Here is a 25,092-nt window from a genome sequence, read left to right as displayed (position 1 = left end):
TCATCCATGCATTCATGAATATGTAATCAGACAAACAGTCACATGCACACACACACACACACACACACACACACACACACACACACACACACACACACACACACACACACACTGCTCTAAATGACCATGCCTCACACTCACCAGTCCCCCATGAGGCTTGACAACAGTTTACTCTTCCATATGTGTTAATGATGAGGTCACATGTACTTTGTGCATTTAGCATCTGGACGCAATTCAGATTTTTATATATATATATATATTTTTTTTTTTTTTTCTTTCTTTCCCCACCTTGTGTGTTTGCACCTCCAGATGGCAGGTTTTTACCCAAGTGCTATTACAGTACTTAACTGCTGAATATCAGGAGAAGAAGTACAACCCTATCCTATAACATGCAATAATACCCTGATCATGTGCAATATTATCTGTGCAATTCACCTATGTGCAATAATAACTGAGTACATGGACTTACTCTGCTTTTATACAATTCATGGTTTGTTTTTATTTATTTATACAGATTGTAATGTGTCTACTGTAGTTTTTGTTACTGTATGTAGTTATGTTTACTGTGTGTATTGCTGTATGAACCTCTGGAGACACATCATTTCATTGTACACTGTGCAGTGACAATAAAGGCATTGAATTATTGCATTTGCAGCCAGAAGACCGACGTAGCCATCAGTAAAGCTATGGTGGCTAAAATGGGGAATTAGATACAGCAGAAAAAGTAGGATAGAATAATTATAATCATCATACAGTGTTTGCTTCATGAAGGTCCAAACAAAGAAAACCATTTCATCCAGGATTTTCTATCTTTGTACTCCTGCTGGTAGATTGTTCACAAGTTACCTCATTTTAAATTCTTATGAGAAATAACGAAATCTATTAAAGAAGTGCTCTATAAAATGACAGACATAGTGATGTTGATCACTTCTTTACTTTCTGTGGTTAAAGAGGCTGCAGTCCCCACATATCCTCCTTTTTAAGCTTCTTTCTCAGCCCTCTCCGCCTCCTGCAGTAAGAGTCCACTCTCTCCTCTCTATTTTCTATCAGAGAGTTATGTAACCAACCAAATCCCCTTTCTTCATTCAGATGCATTACACACACTAAAAGGGCAGCAGCAACAGTAGTGCATGGCAGGAAGGAACCCTGAGGTGGAAGACACACACACACTCCTCACGGGAAATGTTCCAACCCACAGCTGAGCTCCAAAATGTTTCTGGGGGAAAGCAAAGGCCAGAATGACTCCTGCACTTGATCTTCATGAATAGAAAAAGCCTGCAACAGGACACGGCTTTGTGTTTAGAGGAAGAGCAAATGAAAATGAGTAAATAATGTACCTGTGATGAAAGAATCACACATGTGATTCTTTCATCATTTCATATATATATATATATTAATTTTCCCCTCATTTTCAAATCTTTCCATCAAGTGGAAAACAGTGACTATGATGCATTCTACCCGTTTAAATTCTTTATTCTCCATTATCTGCAAATGAAGCCTGAAAGTGATTTTGTACAGAAAATCACCTGCTTAGCCCCTTTGTTGAATATGGACACATGATCCATAACAGACAGCATGCCACTAATGCATCGAGGGGGCATTAATCCTCTGTGGTATGTCTGCAAGTTGGACCCTCGCACAGGACTATTTTTCCTCATGCTTGTCTGGATATCTCCTCTGAGAGCCTGAACTCAGCAGTTCTGACAGAGTGAGAGTCAGCATGTCTCCAGATATTGTCATCTCTGTCTGTCATGCACAGCAAACATGTCACTCCCTCTTCACTGTGGCCCAGTTCAACCTGTCTGCCCGCAGGGTGTTAGGACATTACAACACTTGGCCAGTTTGTATCAAAGCTGCTGATGGCTTGCTTTTTGTGATAATGCTCACCATTGTCAAGTTATACCACTTTCCAAAAAAAAAAAAAAAGAAAAAAAGTACACTTATATGTTACATTTTGTAAAAAAAGTAAAACCCTAGCATATTTAATTTCCTTTCGTTCCCAACAAAGTCAAAATAATGTTAAATTGGTATCTGTATCGATTTGTTTAATCGTGTACCACAATTTAAACCTTGATCTTCATGGGACTTCCAATGTGCTCCACCAGTGTTCACATTAATAAAACCCTAATACAGAGACAGAAACGTTGTCCTCTACATACGGCAAAGTGAAGCTTTATGACCCATGGCACAAGTGAAAGTTGTCCTGTTGACATAACTATTTATGAGTGAACACCCTAACCCCTTTTCTGACTCCCTCTCCTGCTAATAACTTCCGTACAATGTACTGGAGAGACAATAACATGCAGGCGGCGGCTCAGTTCAAAGTCTCAAATTAACTTAAATAACACAAATTGATTTTATCATAAAATAAATTTAATTACAACACCTTTGAAACCTGTTTTTATCTGCTACATATTAAGCATCTGGTGCTGGCTTAATGAATTGCGATTAGCTGTGATGGCTGGATACAGATGTTGCCTCCACTCTCACCTTTGTACATTTTTTTAATGGTGGTGTAGATTCTGGCAAATCACTGCACCACTGACATCATTTCTGTGGTTTGCTTTAAATTCATTCAATCAAACATCTTAATTTTGTACTAAAATTTTCACATTAATATTAAAGTGGAATTGGCATGTATTAAGTAACTTAAGGGGATGAAACCATGAATATAAGTAAAGCCTTTAATAGCTTATGGTTCATTTATGTCGCCAAGTCCCTTGTCCTGCAAATGAAGAATTGAATTCAGAGATTTAAGGGGTGCTGGATTTACATTAAGCAATCTATTAAGGATTATAGACCTGAGTTTCTACTCAGTGCAAACCATCTAAGACATGCGTCACGCTATGTCCACTTTTTCCTACATGTCATAATCAATGAGTGATGCAATAAAACAATGAGAATAAGATGTTAGTGAAAGCTGTGAGTCACTTATTGAGTGTTTTGTCATACCATGAGTGAACTGACGTGTCCATTCATTTCTTTATCCACAGTCATTACCATGGATGCCTTTCAGAATCAGCTGTGCCACACAGGAAACATGGCTGTCTGTCTGACTGGCTGTCCGCATGTCTCTGCTGTGTCTATGCCTATCACACGCTCATGTCCAGCCCCTCCTCTGTTGTGTAGTGATGGTTTATTACTGAGGAAAGGGAACGATGGCTCACTCAGTTGTGACTGTTATGCTCTGCTGATTTCCTCACTTGAACCCTTAATACACCAAAGCGGAGTGAATACAGTAGTCACTTAGACTGGTTTATAGGTATTATGTAAGAGTTGTTTTCTTTGTTAAAGGCTTAGAGTTGAATACTATTATATCTACGATTTTCAACTATTGGAATAAAGCACTCCCACAGTGCTAACATTGGCCTTGTCAGTGGTCCCACACAGAGTGAAAGTCATGTTGATTAGTAGAGGTGTGTGATGCCTCGCCCCGTCTTTCACGGGCTGCATAACGGTCAGTGATCATCTCATAACCCTTTACTAAAGGGGAGCCCCATAACCCATATGCAGTAAGTTCGGTTTGTGTTTTAATTAATTGATAATTAGTATGTGTAATTAACGCATTACTGATGGTTAAAACTGCTATCAATGTCTGAAAAAAAGAGCTCTATGAGCCGACAGCCTTGATGATGATGATGACGATGATGATGATGACGATGATGATGATAAGGACCCACCTCTTTGGCACTCTTGATCTTCTCCAGGAAAGTGCGTAGCTCCCTGGTTTCTGTGTACAGAGCCCGGCACACTGCCTGGTAGTGACTGGGGGCGTCTGACAGACTGGGTAGATGAACTGTACACAGCTACAGGGACGACAGTGAAGCACAGAGAAAGAGACATTTTCAGTGCAGTTACAGTTCACACAGCTGCATCTATTACACTTGACACAGAGGTAATGGGGGGAACTTCACAAAGTGCAACGCATGGCCATCAATATCCATGTTATTTTGATATTACAATCACATACCCATCAAAGGGATTTCAGGTTATGTAGAGCAGCCTCTGGCAGCACATTTTAAAACACTGTGTGCTGGTGCTGTGACAAGTTCGCTAGTTAGACATGGTATTTGTTTAGGTAACTATCAGCGTTCAATTGACAGGTCCAATCTCCACACTAGAAATGAGCCAGTCTCATAGAAGCCAGCATGATGTGATGTGTGATTGCTCAGGTTAATCTGCATGCTTCCTCATTAGCTGACAATGCTAAAAACACAAACTGTCGGTCAAATGAGGCTGCTGTTCTCCAGCAATGACTCAGATTCTTTGGATAGAGCAAAAGAGACTGCAGGGCAGTTTCTGTGACACAAAAACCTAAATTTAGGAATAAATAGAAGTGATCAGACTGTTGATTCAGAGCTCCCAGTCTACACCAACACCACAAAAAACCCTTCTCGGGTAACTTATCAAGCTTTTTTTTTTATAGTCAGGGGTAAATTTGTACTTCACCATGTCTCCTCTGCACCTCCATGAGACAGAGACGTCAAACTGCGAAGCCTTTCTGGGATCTCAGTGACATAGCATAAAGGCAAAATACCCAAAAACATTTGCAGACATTTGTAAACAACTGTTTTTGACTGCTGAGTACAATTCACAAGACCGCTATGCCTGAGGTCAGCCGTACACACCAGGAGCAATGACAGACTACGTCCTTGTCTCTCTCAGAGAGAAGCTGGGTTAATGCTCTTGGCATCTTTTTGTCTAGACGGCATTCCAGTTAGAGAGAATTTGACTAAACACAGTAAATAACAGACAGCCTTCTCTCCTGAAGATTACCCTGCCATCATCACATCATAGGTGTGGGAAAATGTTGTATCCAGGGTAAATCAATATGCTATCTTACGTCACACGGAAATGCAAACGGATACATTAACTGAATAAATGTGGCACGGAGTTAAAAACAATTTACTGTGTCAACCAGGGACAGTACAGTAGGACAAAAGGTAAAGTGAGGGCGCACAGAGAGTGAATGGACGGGGGGTAAAAATACAGTGACAACAATTTAAACTGACAGCTCTCTAGCCACTGGGCCAGCCAGACAGCCACACTGCTCTGAAGCATCTCCTTGGAGAGCAGAGTTGGTGTGTCTGACTGGGTATGTGGTCATTATGTAAACCGTATGAGGCCATGTGAGGAATGACACACTGACTCTCTGCTCTGCTGAACAACAGATACATGACGCTTGACCAAGGATGAGGCTGGTTCAGAGTTCAGTGTTTAGCGTTTTCATTTTCTCACACACAACTTTTCCTGAACAGTCGACCTCTGACATTATCTGTTCCTGGAGTCCGTAAGTGGATTATGGTTCCCCAGCAACTGTATTTCTGTTTAAAGCTACTTTTACTTCTACTCCACCACACCGCAGAAAAATATTTAGTTACTTTTTTTGTCTAAAACATATAATGCGATTACTATAAATGATACATTGTTATGTAATATATATTCAACAGAATAAAGTAGTTCAAATTAACTCAACTTCAACCAGATAAAACATTTACAAGCTTACAAGTTAAATTGTCAGTAACAACGCATTCAGCAAGCATGAAGCATCATTAACATTCATATGCAGTTGTGTTTCTGGCCACCAAACAAATGAAAGAGGGAAATATCTGGCTCTTAAATGCTCCACCTACTAGTCTTCTGTTTGGTGATAGGCCGGACGTGTACAGTGAGTTTTTCTGAGCTTTTTCACTGAGAGCAGCTTCCTGTTACTGCTGAACAGGCTGTAAAGGCAAAACATTGGGCTGAAAGCTGGATGATAATTGTGTTCATCAATAGGAGCCACATCTTTCACATTACACATTACCATTTTATCCATTGTTCATATAAAACATATTGATGTGTGCAGCTTTAAATTTGGTGTCTTGGCACAATAAAGTGATGATCTCATGTCTCTTCCTCAGCTACTGTACCCACCTTGAGGATATCTCTGTAGCCGTGAACACTGGAGATGTCGTCAGGGTCATCCTCCACCTCATCCTCTTCCTCTGTGGCCTCATAACCTTCGTCGGGGCAGGCATCCCTCGTGGCCTCGGCCATGTTGGTCATGAGGTCGATGAGCTGCTCCAGAGGAGGGCTGAGTTCCCTCTCCTCATTCTCCTTCAGCCCGTAGTCCAGAGCCTTGTAGATCATGATGCCCAAAGACTCAATTACCTGAGAGAGAACAAGAGACAACCAAAAACTAGAATTACTGTGTCATGGTTGTATCCCTCCGCCACTCAGACTAGTTTCAGGTTAGATCCCTGTTTATCCGGAGTCAAATGAATCCAAGTGAATGTTTGTGCCAAATTTGAAAAAGGTCCTTCAAGGCGTTACAGAGATATTGCATTCACAAGGCCAAAACCACGATTTGTGAGGTCACTGTGACCTTGACCCTTGACCTTCGACCGCCAAAATCTAATCATTTCATCCTTGAGACCTAGTGAAGGTTTGTGCCAAATTTGAAGTTGGCAAAAACCTTCCTCCTTGTGTCCACGAGAATGGGACGGATGGACGGAGCACCAATAAACAATATGCCTCCAGCTCTGGCTGTCGCCGGTGCAGAGGAATAAAAAACACCTTAACATGATCTGCACTCGCTCTGTGCTCCTTCCACCTGCAGATATAACCATGTTAATAACTTACAAAGCACAGAGGTCGAAACAAGTTATACGTGAAATCAATCTAAATGTGTCTGATGATAAAAATGGATGCATGAATAACAAGAAAACAATACATTCACTTGTGTAGAAAACATCCTTTGTTGCATCTTCTACCTAGTTCTGCTGTTAAAAACAAATGTGGATTTGTGTCTTTGTTATGCAACATGACCCTATTTTGTTTGCAAAGCCTGAGCTGAACAGCTGTAATATGGTGACCTCATGACTCAACCTTTGACGAGCAAGCACCCTCCCTCTGTTATTCATACACACACACACGCACACTCACTGGCCTTTGACTGGCTGACCCGGGGAGCAGATTACTGATTGTAGATCATGTGATTAACTGACGCAGGAAGGAAAACACTGTCATCACATCGTACACGTCCTTGTGTGGACACAGTCAGTCTTAAAGCACAGAAGAGTTCAGAGCATTTAGAACAGTGAAAGGAGGTAAAGGATCATCAACCATTTGTTTAGTGACTAAGATTGATCCTAGTTTTTCAAGATATCATATCTTAAAATAATCTCACCCAAAGGTTTTGCCATCAAAAAGTCACGCCTGTAGACCTGAAGGGTGCTTATCATACGTTGATGTGTATACTGTACCAAAAGCCTCAAATCTCTTCTGCAGCATAATCCACTTCCCTGCTGGTTGTTATGGAGCTTCTGATACTTCATTTCAATTGTGAAGTCTTCAAGCTGATCCCACAGTGTTAGATCTTCTGATTTAGAGAACTGATGATTTGAACCTGCATTAATTGACCTTTTGGCCAGTTAAGGTCAGTGCAACGAGCTGAGAGCAAAGCACTGACATATTATGGTATAAAGATGATGTGGCCAACTTCACACATCCAGCAGACAGAGCGCAACATTAGCTTTCATTTGGAGTCATATTTCTGGCAACACAACAAATTACAAGTTCAATATTCCCTCTCCTCTCCATCAACTTCTGAGGGAAATATCTGTACACAGTATACACTGTCAACAGGATGACAGAGCAGTTTCTAAATTAAAACCATTTTCTGATAACAGTGCAAGGTTTTTTTTAGGTTTAAGTACAAAGACAACTTGGTTTGGTTTTGGGAATGATCCTGGGTTAAAATAAATACTTGGTTACAGGGTTAAGAGGAATTCATCATCATGGCTTCAATCATAACCACTTGTTATACTTATGGCAACATGTCCTCCAACCTAAAAGAACCATACAGGTTGTTTGCCCCAACCCTCTGGAGCATCTGCTGAATTAACGCCCCTAAAAACACAAGAGGCAACGCTGACTGTCGGTTTGACAGAGGAAACAAACACAGGTCTCCAGTCCAGTCTTCCTCCATATGTGGACTTAGTTGCTCCATAACATCACCTGACTTCCTCCTTTGCTCCCGTCGTAATTACTACAGACACCAGAGGGCTTTGTCACTGGAACGTAAACACAACCACTTTTATTAACAATAAAACGTAGCTATGAGTCATGATAAGCTGCCTGAGTGTATTACATGGGAGGAAAGTCTTGTTGTTGACCCATCCATCCACCCTAATGCCCTCTCTGTGATCTTTTGTTTCTCTACAGCAACGTCACCCAACTTCCTCCTTTTCTACTGACAGAGAGCTGTCATAATTACTCCATAAATACTCCAACCTCTGGAGGGCTTAGTCACCTGACAAATGCTTGGCAGATGCTCAAAGACTCCATAGACCTGAGAAGAACTGCGAGGTCAGGTGACAGCGACACACTTCACGTAGTCGTTTGAACTACTGTTAATATAAAAACAATGACTGCAGCAGCTTGCAGTCATGTTGGTGTGAGCTCAACCTTTACCTGATACTTTTAATGCAGCCATTTTGCTGTAACTCATCACAGGAATCATCATAAACACAATAACACACACATTCAAACACATTTAACCAAGCTGTTGACAGCAGAAAGACATTCAATAGCACAATATAAGATATAGACAAATATATTTTACTTTCCAGACAGCTTCAATATACACATATAAAAATAAACATATATTCAAATAGAACATTTCAGGATTGCAGAATATAACATTGGTCTATTCGACTGGTCAAATAAAGGAATCGTATAGAAAACAATGCTGTTGGTTTTTTTACATGCAGCATTAAAGAGTCGCCTAAGCCACAGCTTTTCCTTCACGATCTTTGTGGTGAAATGTCTGGGAAATCGAGTTTGATGGTCTCTCATATGGAGCTTTCGACCAGCACTTCAACGCACCAACCCTCACTGCTTTCAGTACGACCTGACCTTTAAAGAGCGATCCGTGAGTGTTCATTGTGAAGTTTTAACTATGGGAAAATGTTTGGCCACAATGTTAAATATGCTAAACGCATGAGATTTGTAGATAAGAATTTATGGTTCGATTCCGTAGGTGCACGTACGTCACGAGATGCAGTGCTCAGCTATAACTCTCAGTCTGTCCTGGAGCTGGAGAGTCATGGTGGGTAAAGACAGCAATGCCAAAGCCAAGACAAAAGACAAGAGTGGGAAATCGCACAGGGGATTATTCTGCAGCCCTGAGCACAGAGAAAAGACTAAGAAGGAGGGAGACAGTATATGAACCACAGAGAGAAGAGAAACTGTGAGAAAGAGGGAATTAGGGGAGAAATGTAAGGATCAGTGACAGATGTGGATCAGGAGACAGAAACAAAGAGGCAGTGAATGAGATGCTGAGAGTCAATGGGTGGATCAGAGAGGTCAAGGGTGGGTGTGTGTGTGTGTGTGTGTGTGTGTGTGTGTGTGTGTGTGTGTGTGTGTGTGTGTGTGTGTGTGTAGACATGAAGATCAAGGGCAGATCAATGGACATTCATGGAGGGAGGAGGAGTCATATGAGAGATCAGTCTCCTGCATTTCCTCAGGTGGGAACGGGTGACTGCGACCTCTTTGTCCGAGCTCCACCACGCCCACCACTGATATATGACACCCCCACATCCCCACACCCCACCCAACAAAGAAAAAAAAAAAATGCAAACACCCTCCTCCTGGGACCTGCTATAACCTCAGGCTATCACTGAGAAGCTCTTCAGCAGACGGCGTCTACATGTATAAGATGTGACAGATATGGATCGTGCTGCCCTGCCCAGCAGCTAAAGCTTATATGTGTGAGCTATGTGGATTTTCAAGTTCCTGATCTGCAGCTTCACTTGTCCATCTGAACTGGTCACACCTTCAGGAATTCAGTCAATAGTTAAAAACAGCATCTAATCTGACAAAAGACATTAAATGGAGCTGATGAGTTTGACAAATTTACCAAGTGATGAAGTGCCACAAATTAAACTTTCAACTCTAAACAGATTAAATGCGTCAGGAGGATAAGGTGTCTCATCCCTTTACTTAACTGCCAAAGCAGATGTCTCACGTCTTCACAAATTTATATTAGAATATAAACAATTAACCCTTCATTGAGTTGTCATACTTTAAAATAGGAATAAGATTTTGGTTCAAGATAATTATAAATTTATTTCGATTCAACTTGGTGATGGGAGGTTTAGTTCGATGTACAGTTTGTTTCTTTCGCTTACAACTGGCACCTACTATATGTGTATCATATAGAGCTGATTAGTCAATAAAAAGAAAATTAATCAAATCTGCAGCTACTTTGTCAATCAATGAATCATTTCAGTCACTTTCCAAGCAACAATGCAGGTTCCAGATTTTGAAAAGTTTAGGATTTGCTGCTTTTCTTCGTGACATATGATGGTAATCAACAGATTAATCAGCAATGAAAATCATCTATAAACCTTTAATACCACATGTCTGCATGTATTCATTTGTGTTCATGCTCATCCCCTCAACAGTTATTGGAAGTGGATTTTATATAACATATTGATGATTGATTGATTGATATATAATGACGCAAAAAAAGTAATAGGAACAATGCACCATGCTTTAATCTTCACTATTCCATTCATTCATGACAAAAAGGCATGAAACAGAGATTGTCTGTGTTGTTGCTGTCGGTCACATCTGAATGAGCCTGATGGAGTCATTTCTTACACATTAACTGCAAACTATGACTGATTTCAGTCGCTGTGGCTGTGAGACATCCGAACAAACATGTCTCCATTCTTTTTTCAAAATCTCCCTGACTGGTTCCCAGGCCTCCGAGCGACCAAGCAGAATGATGGGATGGAGAAGAGGAAGGGGCAGAGAGAGGAGGACAAATAGAAGGAGAAGAAAAAAAAAAGGATGAAGATGTCAGCGATCGCAGGAACCAGCAACATCAAACAGCTTGGCTTGGATTTCAGCATTTCTGTCACGGAGAAGAGGCACGCTGCCCGAAAAGACAAAATAAACCATTGTGACGAAATGTTTTTACATTTTCCCCAAGAGCCAATTAATCACTGTTGACCTGCAAACACCTCGTAACCTCACATTAACTTTTCATTAGGCTCAATGACTGTGGCGTCATGATTAGACAGATGGGGTTAAGAGCCAAATCTTGTTGAAACAAAAGTACTAGTTTAACTACGGTGGCCCAGAAGGGTCAACACACTACAAAAGCCACAACACAAATACAAAACAACAACGCAAATACAAATAAAGCAACAACACAAATACAAATGTCACAAGACTTTTGCATTCGTGTTGTGGCTTTTGTATTTGTGTTGACCCTTCTGGGCCCTTTACAAAAACATCATTAAGTAAACCATTTATAAATACATTTATTAATTCATGAATAATATTCCTGCTCAGTTAACACAAGTGTGACGGCAGTGGAAACACACTGTATGACATGATGGTAAATGCAGTTATAGCTTTGCTTAGTTATCTGCTGGCTGGCAGATAATTCTTCCTCAGTTACACACAAAGACAGCACTAGCAGTCCAGTGTGTTACATAACAAACTGCAGTCATTCATAAAGGGACACATGCATGTTATGTTCAGGTGTCAAGGTTGGATTTCACTACAGCGTTCGACACTAACAGTACAACATGACCTCAGGTATGAAGACCGCACAGCAGCAGGATATGATATGACGCCAGAGCTTCATGTTGACGAGAGCACATGTAACATCTATAGCCTTTGTCCTCGTTAGGAACATTACACGTGATGTAATAGGGCCCTCTGGGTTTGTATGGCCAGGTGTCTGCTGCCACATTCACTGTTTACAACATACAGCTTTCTACAGTGTTCAGTCCAATATAAGAGTGCATCAAAGTCCAAAGTGACATCTTTGGGGAATTATGTTTATGTTTTCTTGCTGAGCGTCAGATGAAAAACTTGATACCACTCTCATGTCAGAAGCTGGAGCCAGCAGCACATTAGCGCAGCTTAGCACAAAGACTGGAAATTTGGGGTAAAAAGCTGGATTGGCTCTGTCCAAAGAAAACAAAATCCAACAACCCGCACTTCTCAAGCTCACTAATTAACAAATACCAAAATGTAAAAACAACAATTTGTGGATTTACAGGGTGATATACTCCGCACTATTTCTTAGCTGGGAACAGAAGTCAAGTCATATCGACCAGACAGATTCAGACTGGTATCAGTCTTTTCATTTATTTCCCAAAATGTTGAACTTTTGAAACATTTCTTTAAATTAAACTGTTTTTTGAGCCGACCAGCATTTGAAAACCTAAATATAATAAATCACAAATGATATTAACCAGAACATAATGTGAAATCCTCACATTGGAGAAGCTTGGACCAGTTTAGAAAACTTTCTTGATAAAAGATTTAAAAGATTAGTCACTCCATTAATCAACTAATCAGCTCATCGTTAGAGCATTTAGTTACCAATACACATGATCAAATCCAGCTTTGGAGTATTTTACAGGTTTAATGAGAGGGCTGCGAGAAGTAGATCCACGACTGAATGATGGATAAGACAGAGACAAGTTTGTGACATTGTCTGTGTGAGGAAGGGCAGGGAGGATCACACATGGCAGACTGGCAGTAAAGACGCCAAGAGATTTGGAAATGGGATATCGTGGTCTGGACTCGGACAAAGACACCAGCTGTTGCACACTGTGAATCAAGTTAGTTTTTACGAATGTATCTTTGTGTGATTTTCACAGACCAAGCACCGGAGCCTGTTGTGCAAACTGAACACTAACAGAAACCTATTAGCTGTAAGCAAACTCCTTCCATCTATCACTGTTAGCCAACCCGCAGAGAATTACCACAATCAGCACAAACTGCCCAGAATTAAAGGATTGTACAAACAATGTGGGGATTTAAGGCATTTATATTTCCTCACTAGTGGATCCACAGGAATTAGGTCATTAACAGGAACCAAGCTAAGAGAAAAAAGAAGGTACGGCAACAAATAAATGACCTCCCTACTGTAGATTACAGTCCTCTTCAGCTTTTATCTTGTGAATTATATCACAAAATGTTATTTATTACACCTTTTTGACAATGAGAGCTGGAATCTGGGATCAATGCCCGTCCATCTGGTGTCATTTCATCTTAAGTCTTCACCACACTTCATTTCTAAATGTTTCTAAATGTGACACTAATGGGCAGTTCAGGCTTTCATAGTCTCCTCCTCATGAAGATAAGTTCTGCACGACGCCCATTCACTGCTGATCAATAAACTGAAACAGACTGAAGCTAACAGTCATAAAAGACTAACTTCACCCACTTTAAGTTGCATCTGTTTCTTTGAAGGACAGTTCGACTTGCTTATTCACTTTTTTGCCAAGAGTTACAAGATGAAGGAATCGATACCACGCTTATGTCCTTATGGTAAATATGAAGACTGAGTCTAGCTCAGTCCTCATGTCCCCTGCTCCCCCCTGTCTCCAGCTCATGCAGGAGAAAGCCTCTGTTGAAAAGTGGAAAAGAAATTCTGCCAACCAGCACCTCTAAATTTCACTGTTTACACTTACATTTACTCATTTGGCAGATGCTTTATCCAGTGACTAACAAGTGAGGGACATCACTAAAGCTTGAGTGCAGTAGGAGACCTTGGTGTAAGTGCAGAGTACTACATCTATTCAATAAAGTGAGGGAGATCAGGTAAAGAAGGGCAGTGAAAGTGCTAGTTAGACATGTTAGGGTCTTAGAGGTGGTAGGAGTCTTCAAGAGATTCTTGAAGATAGAGAGGGACGCCCCTGCAATGAGAGGGTTCGGTGCTATAGTTCCACCACCAGGGAACTTGAGTCTGGACTGCGACTACTGCCTTGTGTGCAGGGATGATAATGCCAGACGACATTCCCCGGAGGAACACAGTGGCTGAGAAGGAGCATAAGGCTGTATGATTGAGTTCAAGCAGATGGTGCAGACCTAGAAGTCACTCTGAAGGCAGCAATAGTGACTTTTAGTTTTCGCAGTTTTTGACTTTAATTGGACGGGGACAGTGAGAGAGAGACGGGAGAGTTGGGGAGAGAGATGAGGATGACATGCAGCAAAGGGCCATGGGTCAGGCTTGAATGGCGGCTGCGGGAAGGACTGAGCGTACGTGGCATGCGCTCCACCAGGTGAGCCAACAGGGCGCCCCAGCAGTAGTGACTTTAACACATGCGGTTTGTTTGATCTGCACACAAACAGATTTATAAAAACAACAAGACGATGGGGCCAGTGACTTCCTGGACTCTCTGCTGGTTGCCTCGTGGTAACAAGAAGACTCCAGGAAGTCACTAGACACGACTTGCCATTTGTACATATATCAGTTTGTGTGTGGATAAAACAAAACCGTGTGAATTGGTGAGCTGTTGTGCGGATTTGGGCAGAGCCAGGTTAGCTGTTTCCCTCTGTTTCCAATCTTTGTGCTATGCTAAGGCTCTAGCTTCATTTTGTACGTGCGTACAGACGTGAGAGTGGTATCAGACTTTCATCTAAATCTCAGCAAGAAAGCAAATAAGTTTATTTCCCAAAATGTCGAACAATTCCTTTAAACAAAGTTATTGAAATCTTACAAGAAGATGGTGCTGAGAACAAAGTTTAGAAATGTCTGTAAGAAAATAGAAGCCAGCTCAACTGTCACGCCATTTACATGCAGATAAATTATACAGGTGATACACTCTACATGATATAAAAACATCATAATGGCTAAAATGAAATGAGTGATATGGTAGTCTGTTTTTTTCCCGTACAAAAATTCCCAGATCTCCTCTTCACACTATTGATCAAATCTCCTTCACAGTATAAATTCAGGACTGAGCTTTGTAAAGTTATTATCAGCTTGTGTGTAGGAAGACCTTATAAAACTGAAGGAACCAGACAAAACAACAGAGCTGACACTAATGTGATCAGCTGAGAGGGCTGACTGATATAGGACGGAAGTCATAGTAAAAATCAATCTGCCCCGTTTAGAATTGACCACATCATTGTTAATCATGAGTTTAAAAGCAAAGAATGGGCGGAATAATGAAGACGGACAGATACTTCTTTACGTAAAAACATTCCTGAAATGACACAGCATCATGCTGTAACAGAGAAAAGGCGTTGGCTATTTCCTCTCAGGCACAAAGAAACACTCAGGAGATTCCTTAGACTCCTCCTCTATGACCTCGGACTGTCATATGACTGAGCTGCTAGACGTAGAACCCACATAACTTCACATACAGAACAGAGATAACACTTGAACCAAAGCACATTCATTTTTCCACCACTGTAGTTTGCTTTTATCCCTTTTCTCTTTTTTTCCCATGCACACACAAACCCTACAGGAATCATAAAAGTAAATGTGCATGATATCAGCTGAGAAAAGCCATCTACCAAACATTCATAACTCCTGAGTGAATTTTCTGTTTACATTAAACACTGAATGATGTTACACTAATCCCCTCCCCAACTTCAAAGCCATTAGGAGGGCACTGAGCAGTTACACTTTGACAGAGGGGAAGAGGATGAAGAATAATCCACAAATAACTGAGGTTACACTGCATCACAGGACCAGGTTGTCAAGTTAGCATGGTTACAGAGGTCATCAACAAATTCCTCACAAGATAAACTAGAACTACTACCTTGCGGTTCTATGCCTCCGCCGCTAGTTGATATGATGATGATCATATAAAATACTAAACATTTGTGTGAAATGTTGTCATAATTGTTGTGTGAAGTCTTGAGTTATGGCTAAAAAGTGTTTTCAGAGGTCACTGTGACCGTGTAATAAGTTTGTCCTTGAGTCCAAGTGAATGGTTGTACCAAATCTGAAGAAACTCCCTCAAGGTGTTATGGAACATATTGTGTTCACAAGGCCAAAACAATGTTTTGTGAGGTCACCACAACCTTGAACTTTGATCTTTGACCCCCAAAATCTAATCAGTTCATCCTTGAGTCCAAGTGAATGTTTGTGCTAAATTTGCAGTTAAAGTTCCATCAAGGCGTTATTGAGATATCATGTCCAGGAGAATGGGATCGGTGGACGGACAACCCAAAAAACAATATGCCTCCGGCTCTGTCTGTCGGCAAAAAAAAGTAGTGAGTATATGTAACTGAAGAAAAAAACTGTCTTCTTTGACTGATTACACACAAAACCACTAACGAATATCAGTGAATTCCAGTGAATTCGGAGATCGTGATTACTGCCCAAAGAGCCTTACGCTGTGGCGTGCTGTGCCAGGAGCTTGGTTCACTGGCTCTGGTGAAAACAGCATCATCTGACATTCACAGTCACATCACTTGGAAGAGCTCATGCTGTTTGAAGCCATGTGCGGATAATGCGTGTCAGCTATGACTACACATGTGTTCCTGCTCATTCAGCTTTTAGCTAATTCCACACACTGTACGTTAGCACGGCGCCTCTGCTGCAGGATCTGACGCTGTCAAGAAAAAGACTTGCCAGTAGTTTTGTCAGCCAGTCTCTAACACACTGTATTGTGAGAACTCATTTCTTGTGCAAAGCTGCTTAGAAGGGATTTGTCTATACAGGTTCACATTCTCTGCCTCTACAGCCAACTCTGTGTGTGTGTGTGTGTGTGTGTGTGTGTGTGTGTGTGTGTGTGTGTGTGTGTGTGTGTGTGTGTGCACTTGAGTATTCACTGACTGTCCATCTGTTATTGCAGCTCTATTACACAGAACTCCCAGAAAACTACCGCACATTGTCTCTAATGAACTGGGAACAGATCCGCAGTTGATGTGCAACATCAAACACCCCCCCCCACACACACACACACACACACACACACACACAATACTTTCAATTTGTCAGAGTGACACCACAGAAAATCCCAGTAGCAAATGAGTCCATCTACAAAATTCCTAAAAAGTAAAAGAAGAAAAAATAATCCCTCCTTCCTGTAAAACCCCTCGATACGAGATATTATCACAACAATTAACAGCAGTCGATTACAGTACAGAGAGAGTGTGTGGAGGAGGGACAATAGCCCTTTAATTAGGTCTGAAAGCTCTCCTCATCAAACAGGAGGCCTTGCTGTGTGACATTTCCAACCAGTCAATCAGAGAAGCAGCTGGGAGCTCTGGGGCTGCTGGAGAAAATGACTTGGTGAAGACACAAGCTGAAAGATGGGAGGCTGGGACACATGCAAGGAACGTGTCTTCAACACTGACAGCCTTTGTCTCTCAACCAGCAGTGAACATATGAACATAAACGCTGCACAGACACCCTGAACAAACTGCATTCAAATGATCTGGCTTGTGTAAACAGAGTAGGTGTGATAGCTGTCCCATATGATCTGTGTTTTAAAGGGCCAGACCACCAATTTTACACATAAGGATTAGCTGACTCATCGTGGGGGGGGGGGGGACTACTCAGCCTAATGATGTCATCAGGGTTAACTCGCCCTGGGTTTGGCCTCGACACGATAAGTTTTGAGCTGAAAGCGAGCATTACAAGCAGACGGGGAGCTTGAAAGGTGTGTAAGCTGAGTTGGATCATGGGAAGTGTCCTGTGTTTTTGGATTATGATCCATAGGGACTAAGGTTAAGTGCTGGCTAAAAGCAAACCCGAGCTGAACCCATTTCTAGGTGTTTGTATCTATTGTTTACTTGAAGCTTGTTGTGCTGTTGTCGTCTCTTTAGACTGTTCTTGTGTATGTTTCGGGTATTATAATTGTGTTGTCTGTTTTTTGTTGTTTTTGCTATTGAATGTTTTAATTCTGTTACACATATAAAAGCCCAACTAGGGACCGGAGTCGAGAATTAGCAACAGCTATAAACTTTTTGTGCGACACGTTAGTTTCATACCCTGTTTTGAAACTATGTTAAATTGCATTGTCCCTATCAAATAAACAAATAAACTGAAATCTTGGCTCCTGCAACTCAATTTCTTTCTCTAGCAATTCCTCCTCCGGGGAATGGAAGCTGGGCTGTGCAGCAGTTTTGGCACAGTAGCTATTTGAATGTGGTTTCCAGTCCTCCTTAATACATCAGTGCTTTCATGTCTACATGGAAGAGTCAGAGGCAATTATCTTATGTTAGCATAAAGACTGGGAGTAGGGAGAAACTGTTAGCCTGGCTCTGTACAAACTTCAAAAATACATCTACCAGCACATCAAAAGCTCACAAATTTACATATCGTTCATCAAAGGTTTGTGGTTTTAGGGAGAGTTTCGTGCTGTATCTTCGAGGTGTCTTGTCATCACAGTGACCGACCAGCGCAATAGCAGAGGACACTCTGCATATAGCTGCTTGGTGAATGAAAGAGCTGTTGTCAAGAAATAGTAACAGCATGTAACTCCCTCTAAAAACCTGTTTTTTCTTTTTTTTTTTACTTTTGAGAGAGACAGGATAGCTGCTTACGACTGCCTTCAGTCTTCATGCTAGGCTAGGCTAATTGATTAGCTGCAGTGTTATTGATATGACAAACAGCCCTGTTGTTTGCAAACATGACTTCACAAACTCTGCATCAACACATTGCATAGGAGACTTACTGTCTGTAAGTTATTTTGTTGCTCTGTTTCTTCTGTGTGATGCTGTGTCTAAAGCTTGATGCAAAACAAATTGCCCATTGGAAAAAAAATACACTTGAACTTGTTTAATTTGCTAAATGTATTAGTTTAAGCAGGAGCGGCAGCAGCTGCTTTGCAGGATTATCACATCATAAACCAATGGCTTATGACAGTTTCAACCACAGCGCTATCTGACTCTGGTTGCACTTGAAATAATCCTGCAGAATGCCCCCTCTAATCTCAATGCTATCTCTGTTGTTGTGACTGGATACCTCTCTTACTGTAACTAGCTAATGTAACCGACAGTGGAAGGTAAATATTTAAAAAGGAAATTGTGCCATTACTGTGGTTAAGCCTGCCATTATCTTTTTCTACAACCATATAGTTCACCTCATAAATATCTTGTTAAATGACTGATTGGGTCCTTTCCAGGAACCCTGGAGTTTCCCAACCTGCATTCTCTGAGGTTTTTGAGGTAATCAACAATAATATTGCACACGATGTTGCAAAACTAATTATGCCCATGTAATTCCTTCATAAAACATGCACACATGTTTTATTTTTAAGCAAAACTGGAAAAGGCCTTGTTTAGAGTCCTGGTTATCTCAGACATAATGTGCAGAAGTTACCATTTCCTTCATATTTGCTCTTATTTCTTCCCTCACCTATAGCAGGTACTTTGATAACATATTCACATAAACATGGCCACATAATGTTGTTCAAATCTCTGACAGCAGCATGTGATGATGAGATACAGTAATTAAAACAGAACTGCAGTGGAGTCACTCACCTCTGTTGTTGTGCAAGGGCTGTATTTACCTGCAGGGAAACAAGAGAGCAGAGTTACGTTAAGCATCAGAAGTAAGGCAGTTCATGAAGCAGCTTACAGACATAAACACGTGTAAAGCTACATACGCAACATTGTTCAGTTAGAGTGTGTATATACTGTATATATGACAGACAGCACTCAAGCACACATGGTGACGCTCTCATGTCAAAGGTCATGCACAACTCTCCGTCCATCTAACAATGTCTAAAGCTCAGAGAGAGATCTACACTGACAGAGGTGCTGAACACATACACTGGTTCCCAACTTTTTGGGCTTGTTGCCCTTTAAAGCAAAGTAATGCCCCGTGTTATTACAAGTAGTTTGTCTAGAGAGTGATGCTCTCTTCAACAGTATTTTATTTCCATTCAAAGTAATTCCTTCAGGTGGCCAAAATCCTCCTTTTAAATGTGTGTATTGGGTTATTTTGTTTTTTTTACCGAACCAACAACTGGGTCACATAGCAGTAACATTGCAAAAGTGCAGTAAGCAAATGTACCAATCATACAAGTGCACACAAAGTGAAGCGACGCCCACTAGCAGCCCTTATCACAGGTATAATGTTGTATTGTTTTAACTGGATAGTTTTAGAGGCCTGAGGAGGTAAAACTACCCAGTATTTCAGCTAAAAAAAAAGTCTGGAAAAAAATATAGTTGTTAATCACCTCAACCCCTTAGATTTATCTCTCAACTCCTCTGGGAGTCCCGGCCCCGTTGATTTGGAACCACTTACATAGTGCAGATTAAATTGAAGAGAATCTGGCAATGACGGTTGTTTTATTTTTATTTTTTATTATTAATTACTTTTTAAAGCTGCACTTGGTAAAAACACATGTTCAAATGAGCCACATTCACAAACTGGAACTGTATCTGAGCAAAGTGAGTGAGCAATTCATCAAGAGAAAACTGAATTCAACAACTTGCTGCTAAAATATTTGCAAATGTGATCATGTCAAATGCTGAAATTCTCTTGTTAATACTGAATTTTAAATGTGTCAAAGAGGAATATCTCTATCATCTTTTCCTGTGCTACATTTTGCTTTGTGATATCTGTGGTTATATATTCTCTTTTCCTGCATCTCACACACATCTTCACTTCATCTTCAGGACATCTAGATCAGTTTTAATAAAAGCTCTGTTTCACTTCGCATTACTTTCGTAGTTTAAGTAGCATGTGACCAATGATGACAAAACCCCTGGATGAATGTACTCCCTTCAAAAAGAAGACCCACTTAAATGTTCCTCCAGGCTACATCAGCCCGGCGCTCACTCCATGAACAAACAGCCCGCTAACAGATGACCCTCTCAACAAATGACTGTTTTGTACTGTAACACGCAGTAATGCAGCATCACAGCAGCTCTGACATCATCTCATGACCCTAACTTGTATCAGCAGATTTGAATGCCATGCAGCTGTATGGTGCAGATGTGTGTGTGTGTGTGTGTGTGTGTGTGTGTGTGTGTGTGTGTGTGTCTCACACAGGGCGAGATAATCGAGTGTGCTTTCTTAATGACACTAAAACACTTGGGGAAGAAATCAGAAGCATGAAATTAAATCTATTTATCAGTCTAAAGGCATGGCACAAAAACATTTCCCAGGGTTCTTAAACGTGACCTTCTTTCCTATGATGTGTTCAGATATAAACCAGATAAACTGCTGCATGAAATACTAAGTGGACATTAGTGGTTTTGAATGACAACAGGGTCTCACCTTCTCTGGATCTAATGTTAAGTAACTTTAGCAGATGAGAGCTTCGGATGTCTTGAATCCTTTCAACTTTAGCAACACATGTATCAGATTATATACATTAGTGGCTTTGTCTGCCAAGAAGAGAGAGCAACACATATAAGTGGCAATTAGACCAGCAAATTACCCTGAAAACCGAAACCATTTGTTTGGTTACACTTATTAAAAACAACTTGCAAAACATTCACCGAATGACTTAGAACTGCCCCAAGACACAGGCAGCAGTGAGTCAAACTAACGCTGTCAGGAGGTACATGGAGAGACTGTGAGGCAGCTCGTATCCAGATATCAAACCAGCTGTACACTGAACATCACATGTTGTGATTAAGACTGTGTGATTAGCAAGGAAGCAGAGATAGACTGCTAATGGACATATGGGAGAAACAGCCTGAAGTCATGGATAAATGGTTGAAATAAATAGGCTAACTAAAGGTAATTAATAATCATGTAATAATTAGTTAATGGTAGTGGATTATAGTGGAATAAATAATTGGATAATGGGTGAATAGCTAAAAATAGACAAATGTAACAGATAAACAGGTAACAGATAAAAGTAATGGATAAATGGTTGAAACTAGGGCTGTACAATTAATCGAAATATAATCGAAATCACAATCAGGCCAAGTGCAAGGAGCTGCAAAAAATCTGCTTTTTTTTTTTTTTTTTTTTTTTTTTTTTAAAGGTAAAATGTGTCACAACATTAGTGCACTGTTAGCACCATAAGCGTTGTGGTGCTACAGAGATGCTGCAGCCTAAAAATCATTTTCTTCAGACGTAAAGAAACATGTTTGTTTGGTACTGGACCCCAACAAAAATCACATCATCATCATTTTGAATAGTATGACGCCCTAGTTGCAACATCCAGCTGCCACTCTTATTCGTTGTAGCACACATTGGAATTTGATCAAACTGATCTAACCACTGTTCGAAAATGATATGATTAATAGTGTTAAATAACATTCAGATTCAAATCAGTTGAAATAAACACACGAAACTTGACAGGTGTTGTAAATGAAGGGGCACTTGACAGGCCTGGGGGGGGGGTACATTAACAACTGATATTGATTAGCAGATACTGCATAGTCTGTTTTTAGTTGTGTCAATAAAGACCTCTCTAAACTACATCTCCCCATTTTGTGGCTGAGTCAAAGTGGAAAATCTGTACAGGATAATGGATCTCACCTCAGCTGTGAACTTCATAAAAGAGCATCTCTAATATTTTTCACATTCAGTGTCTGATGTGAAAGAAACTGATGTTGGCAAATATGTTCATCTGTGAAATAGTAATGTGATTACTGAAGAAATATAAAGAAAAACAAAGTAGACTGCAAATACAAATACCAAAAAACATGCTAATCTATAACAGCTCAATATAATTTTGTATGATGTCACATTACTTGAGCAACAGAGGAATAAAAGCCTCAGACTCCCCTCTGCAATGGTTGCTTCCATGCTCCTAAAAATAGCCCATTCATTCTAACCATATATACCTACAGGCCACAACCAGCATCGCCATCACAGCTGAGCCTCTCAGATCTGCTCACAAAAGTTGATTAAAGACAAAGCATGCGGGGCACTTATTGGCTAAAAAGCCAGAACATTGACTCAGCAGTGTTCGGCCTCGTGTGCTACATTTCAGCCGTGTCAAGAGCCCATCCCTCAGGCCCTCAGGTACTCCATTACACACACAGATATATGGATAGGCATTTAGTCTGCCTGCTCTGCGCTCTGTGAGCAAATGTGATTACAGCAGACCATGAACATGCCAGGCCTCGGCCTGACGAGACAGTATAACGTGTTTGCTTAAAGTGCACGTTATCGTACTCAGACACACCCACTGACTGTATCAACACAGACATCACATGGCAGACATTGTCACTTGATTTGTTTTAAATCCGGGTTCATCCTTTACTAAAAAATATCCGTAGTAACTGGGATACAGGATAAATACCACAGACAATGACAATAAAGTCCAATAAAGTCACAATAAAAGTGCAGCATAGCCCCTAAAGGAATATTTTGGTTTTTCATTTGGCACACTTTGCTGCCACGCAGTCTCCTCTCTTGGATACTTTCAGCTTGGCAATAGAAACAACCTCTCATTTTACAACACATCATTAATTATAGCTGTAATCATGAGTCACACGTGGTTAGGAACAGCTGAATGGGGCCATTAAGTTGCAGGAGATGTGCACAGAGGTGAAGCCCTGCTCCATGAGAACTCATCATAACTTAACATGCACCTGCCTGCCGGCCTGTCTTTTTCTGCTCAGGCATCAATCAGCTCAGACCTTGATCCAGCCAGTGCCCACATTTCAGCTTGTAATCACATGCTTTAATCAGAATGAACACCCTGATCTGATGTGAACTGGTGAACAGGCTGGGGAGGGAGGGGGGCTTTTTTAATAAAAGATGAAACCACATGATGCGCACATGCCCTCAGTGTTGAAGAAATAGTTTGAATTCAGTGAAAACACATACAGTATGAGGAGCCCTGAGAGTGAAAGCAGCGGGGGTCTCTGGTGGGAGAGGAGATCTATTCCTTTGTTTATCAGTGATTAGGTCATGTGTAATGGAGCCTGACCCGCTGGCTGCAGATTACAGTGTAATCCTCACATGAGAATGAAGCACCTGATCAGGTAAAATGTGTAAAAAGCCTTCACAAGTGTAGACTTATACATTTTTATATAAAGTTATATATTACTGCACTGTGGTGGCTACCACTATAGTGTTCATATTATATTCCTGCTGGTGCTTAAACACAAGTGTTGTCATTTTTTAAGCCCAGCTTGTCCTGGAATTAATTTGAGGTCTATAAATTAAAGTCTTTTACATAAGGACAATCACAACACCTGAGCCCCATTATTTGAAATGCAAGTGATGGCCTGGCCTAGATCTGAGTAGCTTTAGGCACATTCAGTCTTACATAACGTTTTACCTTCACAGCCCTGATGGTGCACCCGCACAGACCCGTCTCTCTGTATCCGAACATCCCCCGGTCCGGATATCCTCCTCGGGGCCGCCGCCGCTGATGATGCGGCGGCGGCGGCGGAGGCGGCGTTGGCGGCGGAGGAGCTCCTCCAGCTCCGGTGTCCCTTCGCCAGCGTCCTGCAGCACTGGTAACACACCGCCCATGCCTGCTCCTCATTGATGGGCTGGCTATAAAGCCTCAGTATCTCCTCCAGAGACAGGTCCTCCACTCTTGTTTCCTCCACTGGATTCATCGTGTGGTGGTGATGCTGCTGCTCATCCCGGCGAGTCGCTGCGGCGGTCAGCCCTCCGTGCTGCTGGGCCATCCTTTCATTATCTCAGCGCAGGAGGCCCGATGACGAGAACAGGTCCAGGCCAGTATGAGAGAGCAGACCTGGAGGCATTGATGCTTCCCTCCTGCTCCCCGAGCAGCAGGAGCAGCTACCGCGGCACACCGGTGGTTGTTTACCCGCCCGCCAGACGCCTCGTTCACGTTTCTGTGCCAGCAGCAGTCATAAGACGGTGTGTGTCTGTGTGATTGTAGCCTGGCTGCACAGTCTGTGTCTGTGTGTGTGTGTGTGTGTGTGTGTGTGTGTGTGTGTGTGTGTGTGTGTGTGTGTCACATCCCAACACATCAAGGCAGGCTCACTCCTTCATCACATGATCTCTCTCTCTCTCTCTCTCTCTCTCTCTCTCTCTCTCTCTCTCTCTCTCTCACACACACACATACACACACACACCTAAGCATTTCTTTCTTTTTCAAATTACAGGGGATTCCTCTGTCAAATCCAGGCTCCATGATTCCTGCATATATTAGTAGCTGGTGCCTGATGGGAACTGGAGGGTTTGACAGGGTAGTCTACAGTGCGCACAGGGTGGGAGGTAGGGGGAGTTAATAAGAGCAAACATTAACATTACTGTTAAACTGTAGTGTAATGTATTTGACTTGAATCATTGTGAGCTCATAAGTGATTTACATGTTTTCATATGTGTTTTCATTTCTCCTGTTCCGCAGTAAGGCAGATGCACTTTTCTGTGCAGTTTATTCATTGCTCCTAATTTGTGACATAGTAAATACACTGCATGTGTGAAAC

The 25,092-nt window shown here is 41.4% G+C and overlaps 1 protein-coding gene across 1 annotated transcript in view; it reads right to left on the bottom strand.

Annotated features, from left to right (window-relative positions):
* LOC111658075 (protein spire homolog 1-like) overlaps positions 1-24,594 on the bottom strand; it is a 42,530-nt gene extending 17,936 nt beyond the window's left edge. The window contains exons 1-4 of the mRNA XM_023410454.2: positions 23,967-24,594; positions 19,246-19,274; positions 5,917-6,153; positions 3,681-3,806 (exon numbers count right to left, since the gene is read on the bottom strand). Coding sequence (XP_023266222.1) covers positions 3,681-3,806; positions 5,917-6,153; positions 19,246-19,274; positions 23,967-24,324 — 750 coding nt within the window. The 5' untranslated portion in view covers positions 24,325-24,594. The remainder of the gene's footprint in view (positions 1-3,680; positions 3,807-5,916; positions 6,154-19,245; positions 19,275-23,966) is intronic.
* Between the last annotated feature and the right edge of the window lie 498 nt (positions 24,595-25,092).

The sequence above is a fragment of the Seriola lalandi genome, unplaced genomic scaffold (assembly GCF_002814215.2).
Source record: "Seriola lalandi dorsalis isolate HSWRI2012SDOR001 ecotype SW California unplaced genomic scaffold, Sedor1 jcf7180002054425, whole genome shotgun sequence".
NCBI lineage: Eukaryota > Metazoa > Chordata > Actinopteri > Carangiformes > Carangidae > Seriola > Seriola lalandi.
This window is presented reverse-complemented; position numbering and strand designations above follow the sequence as displayed.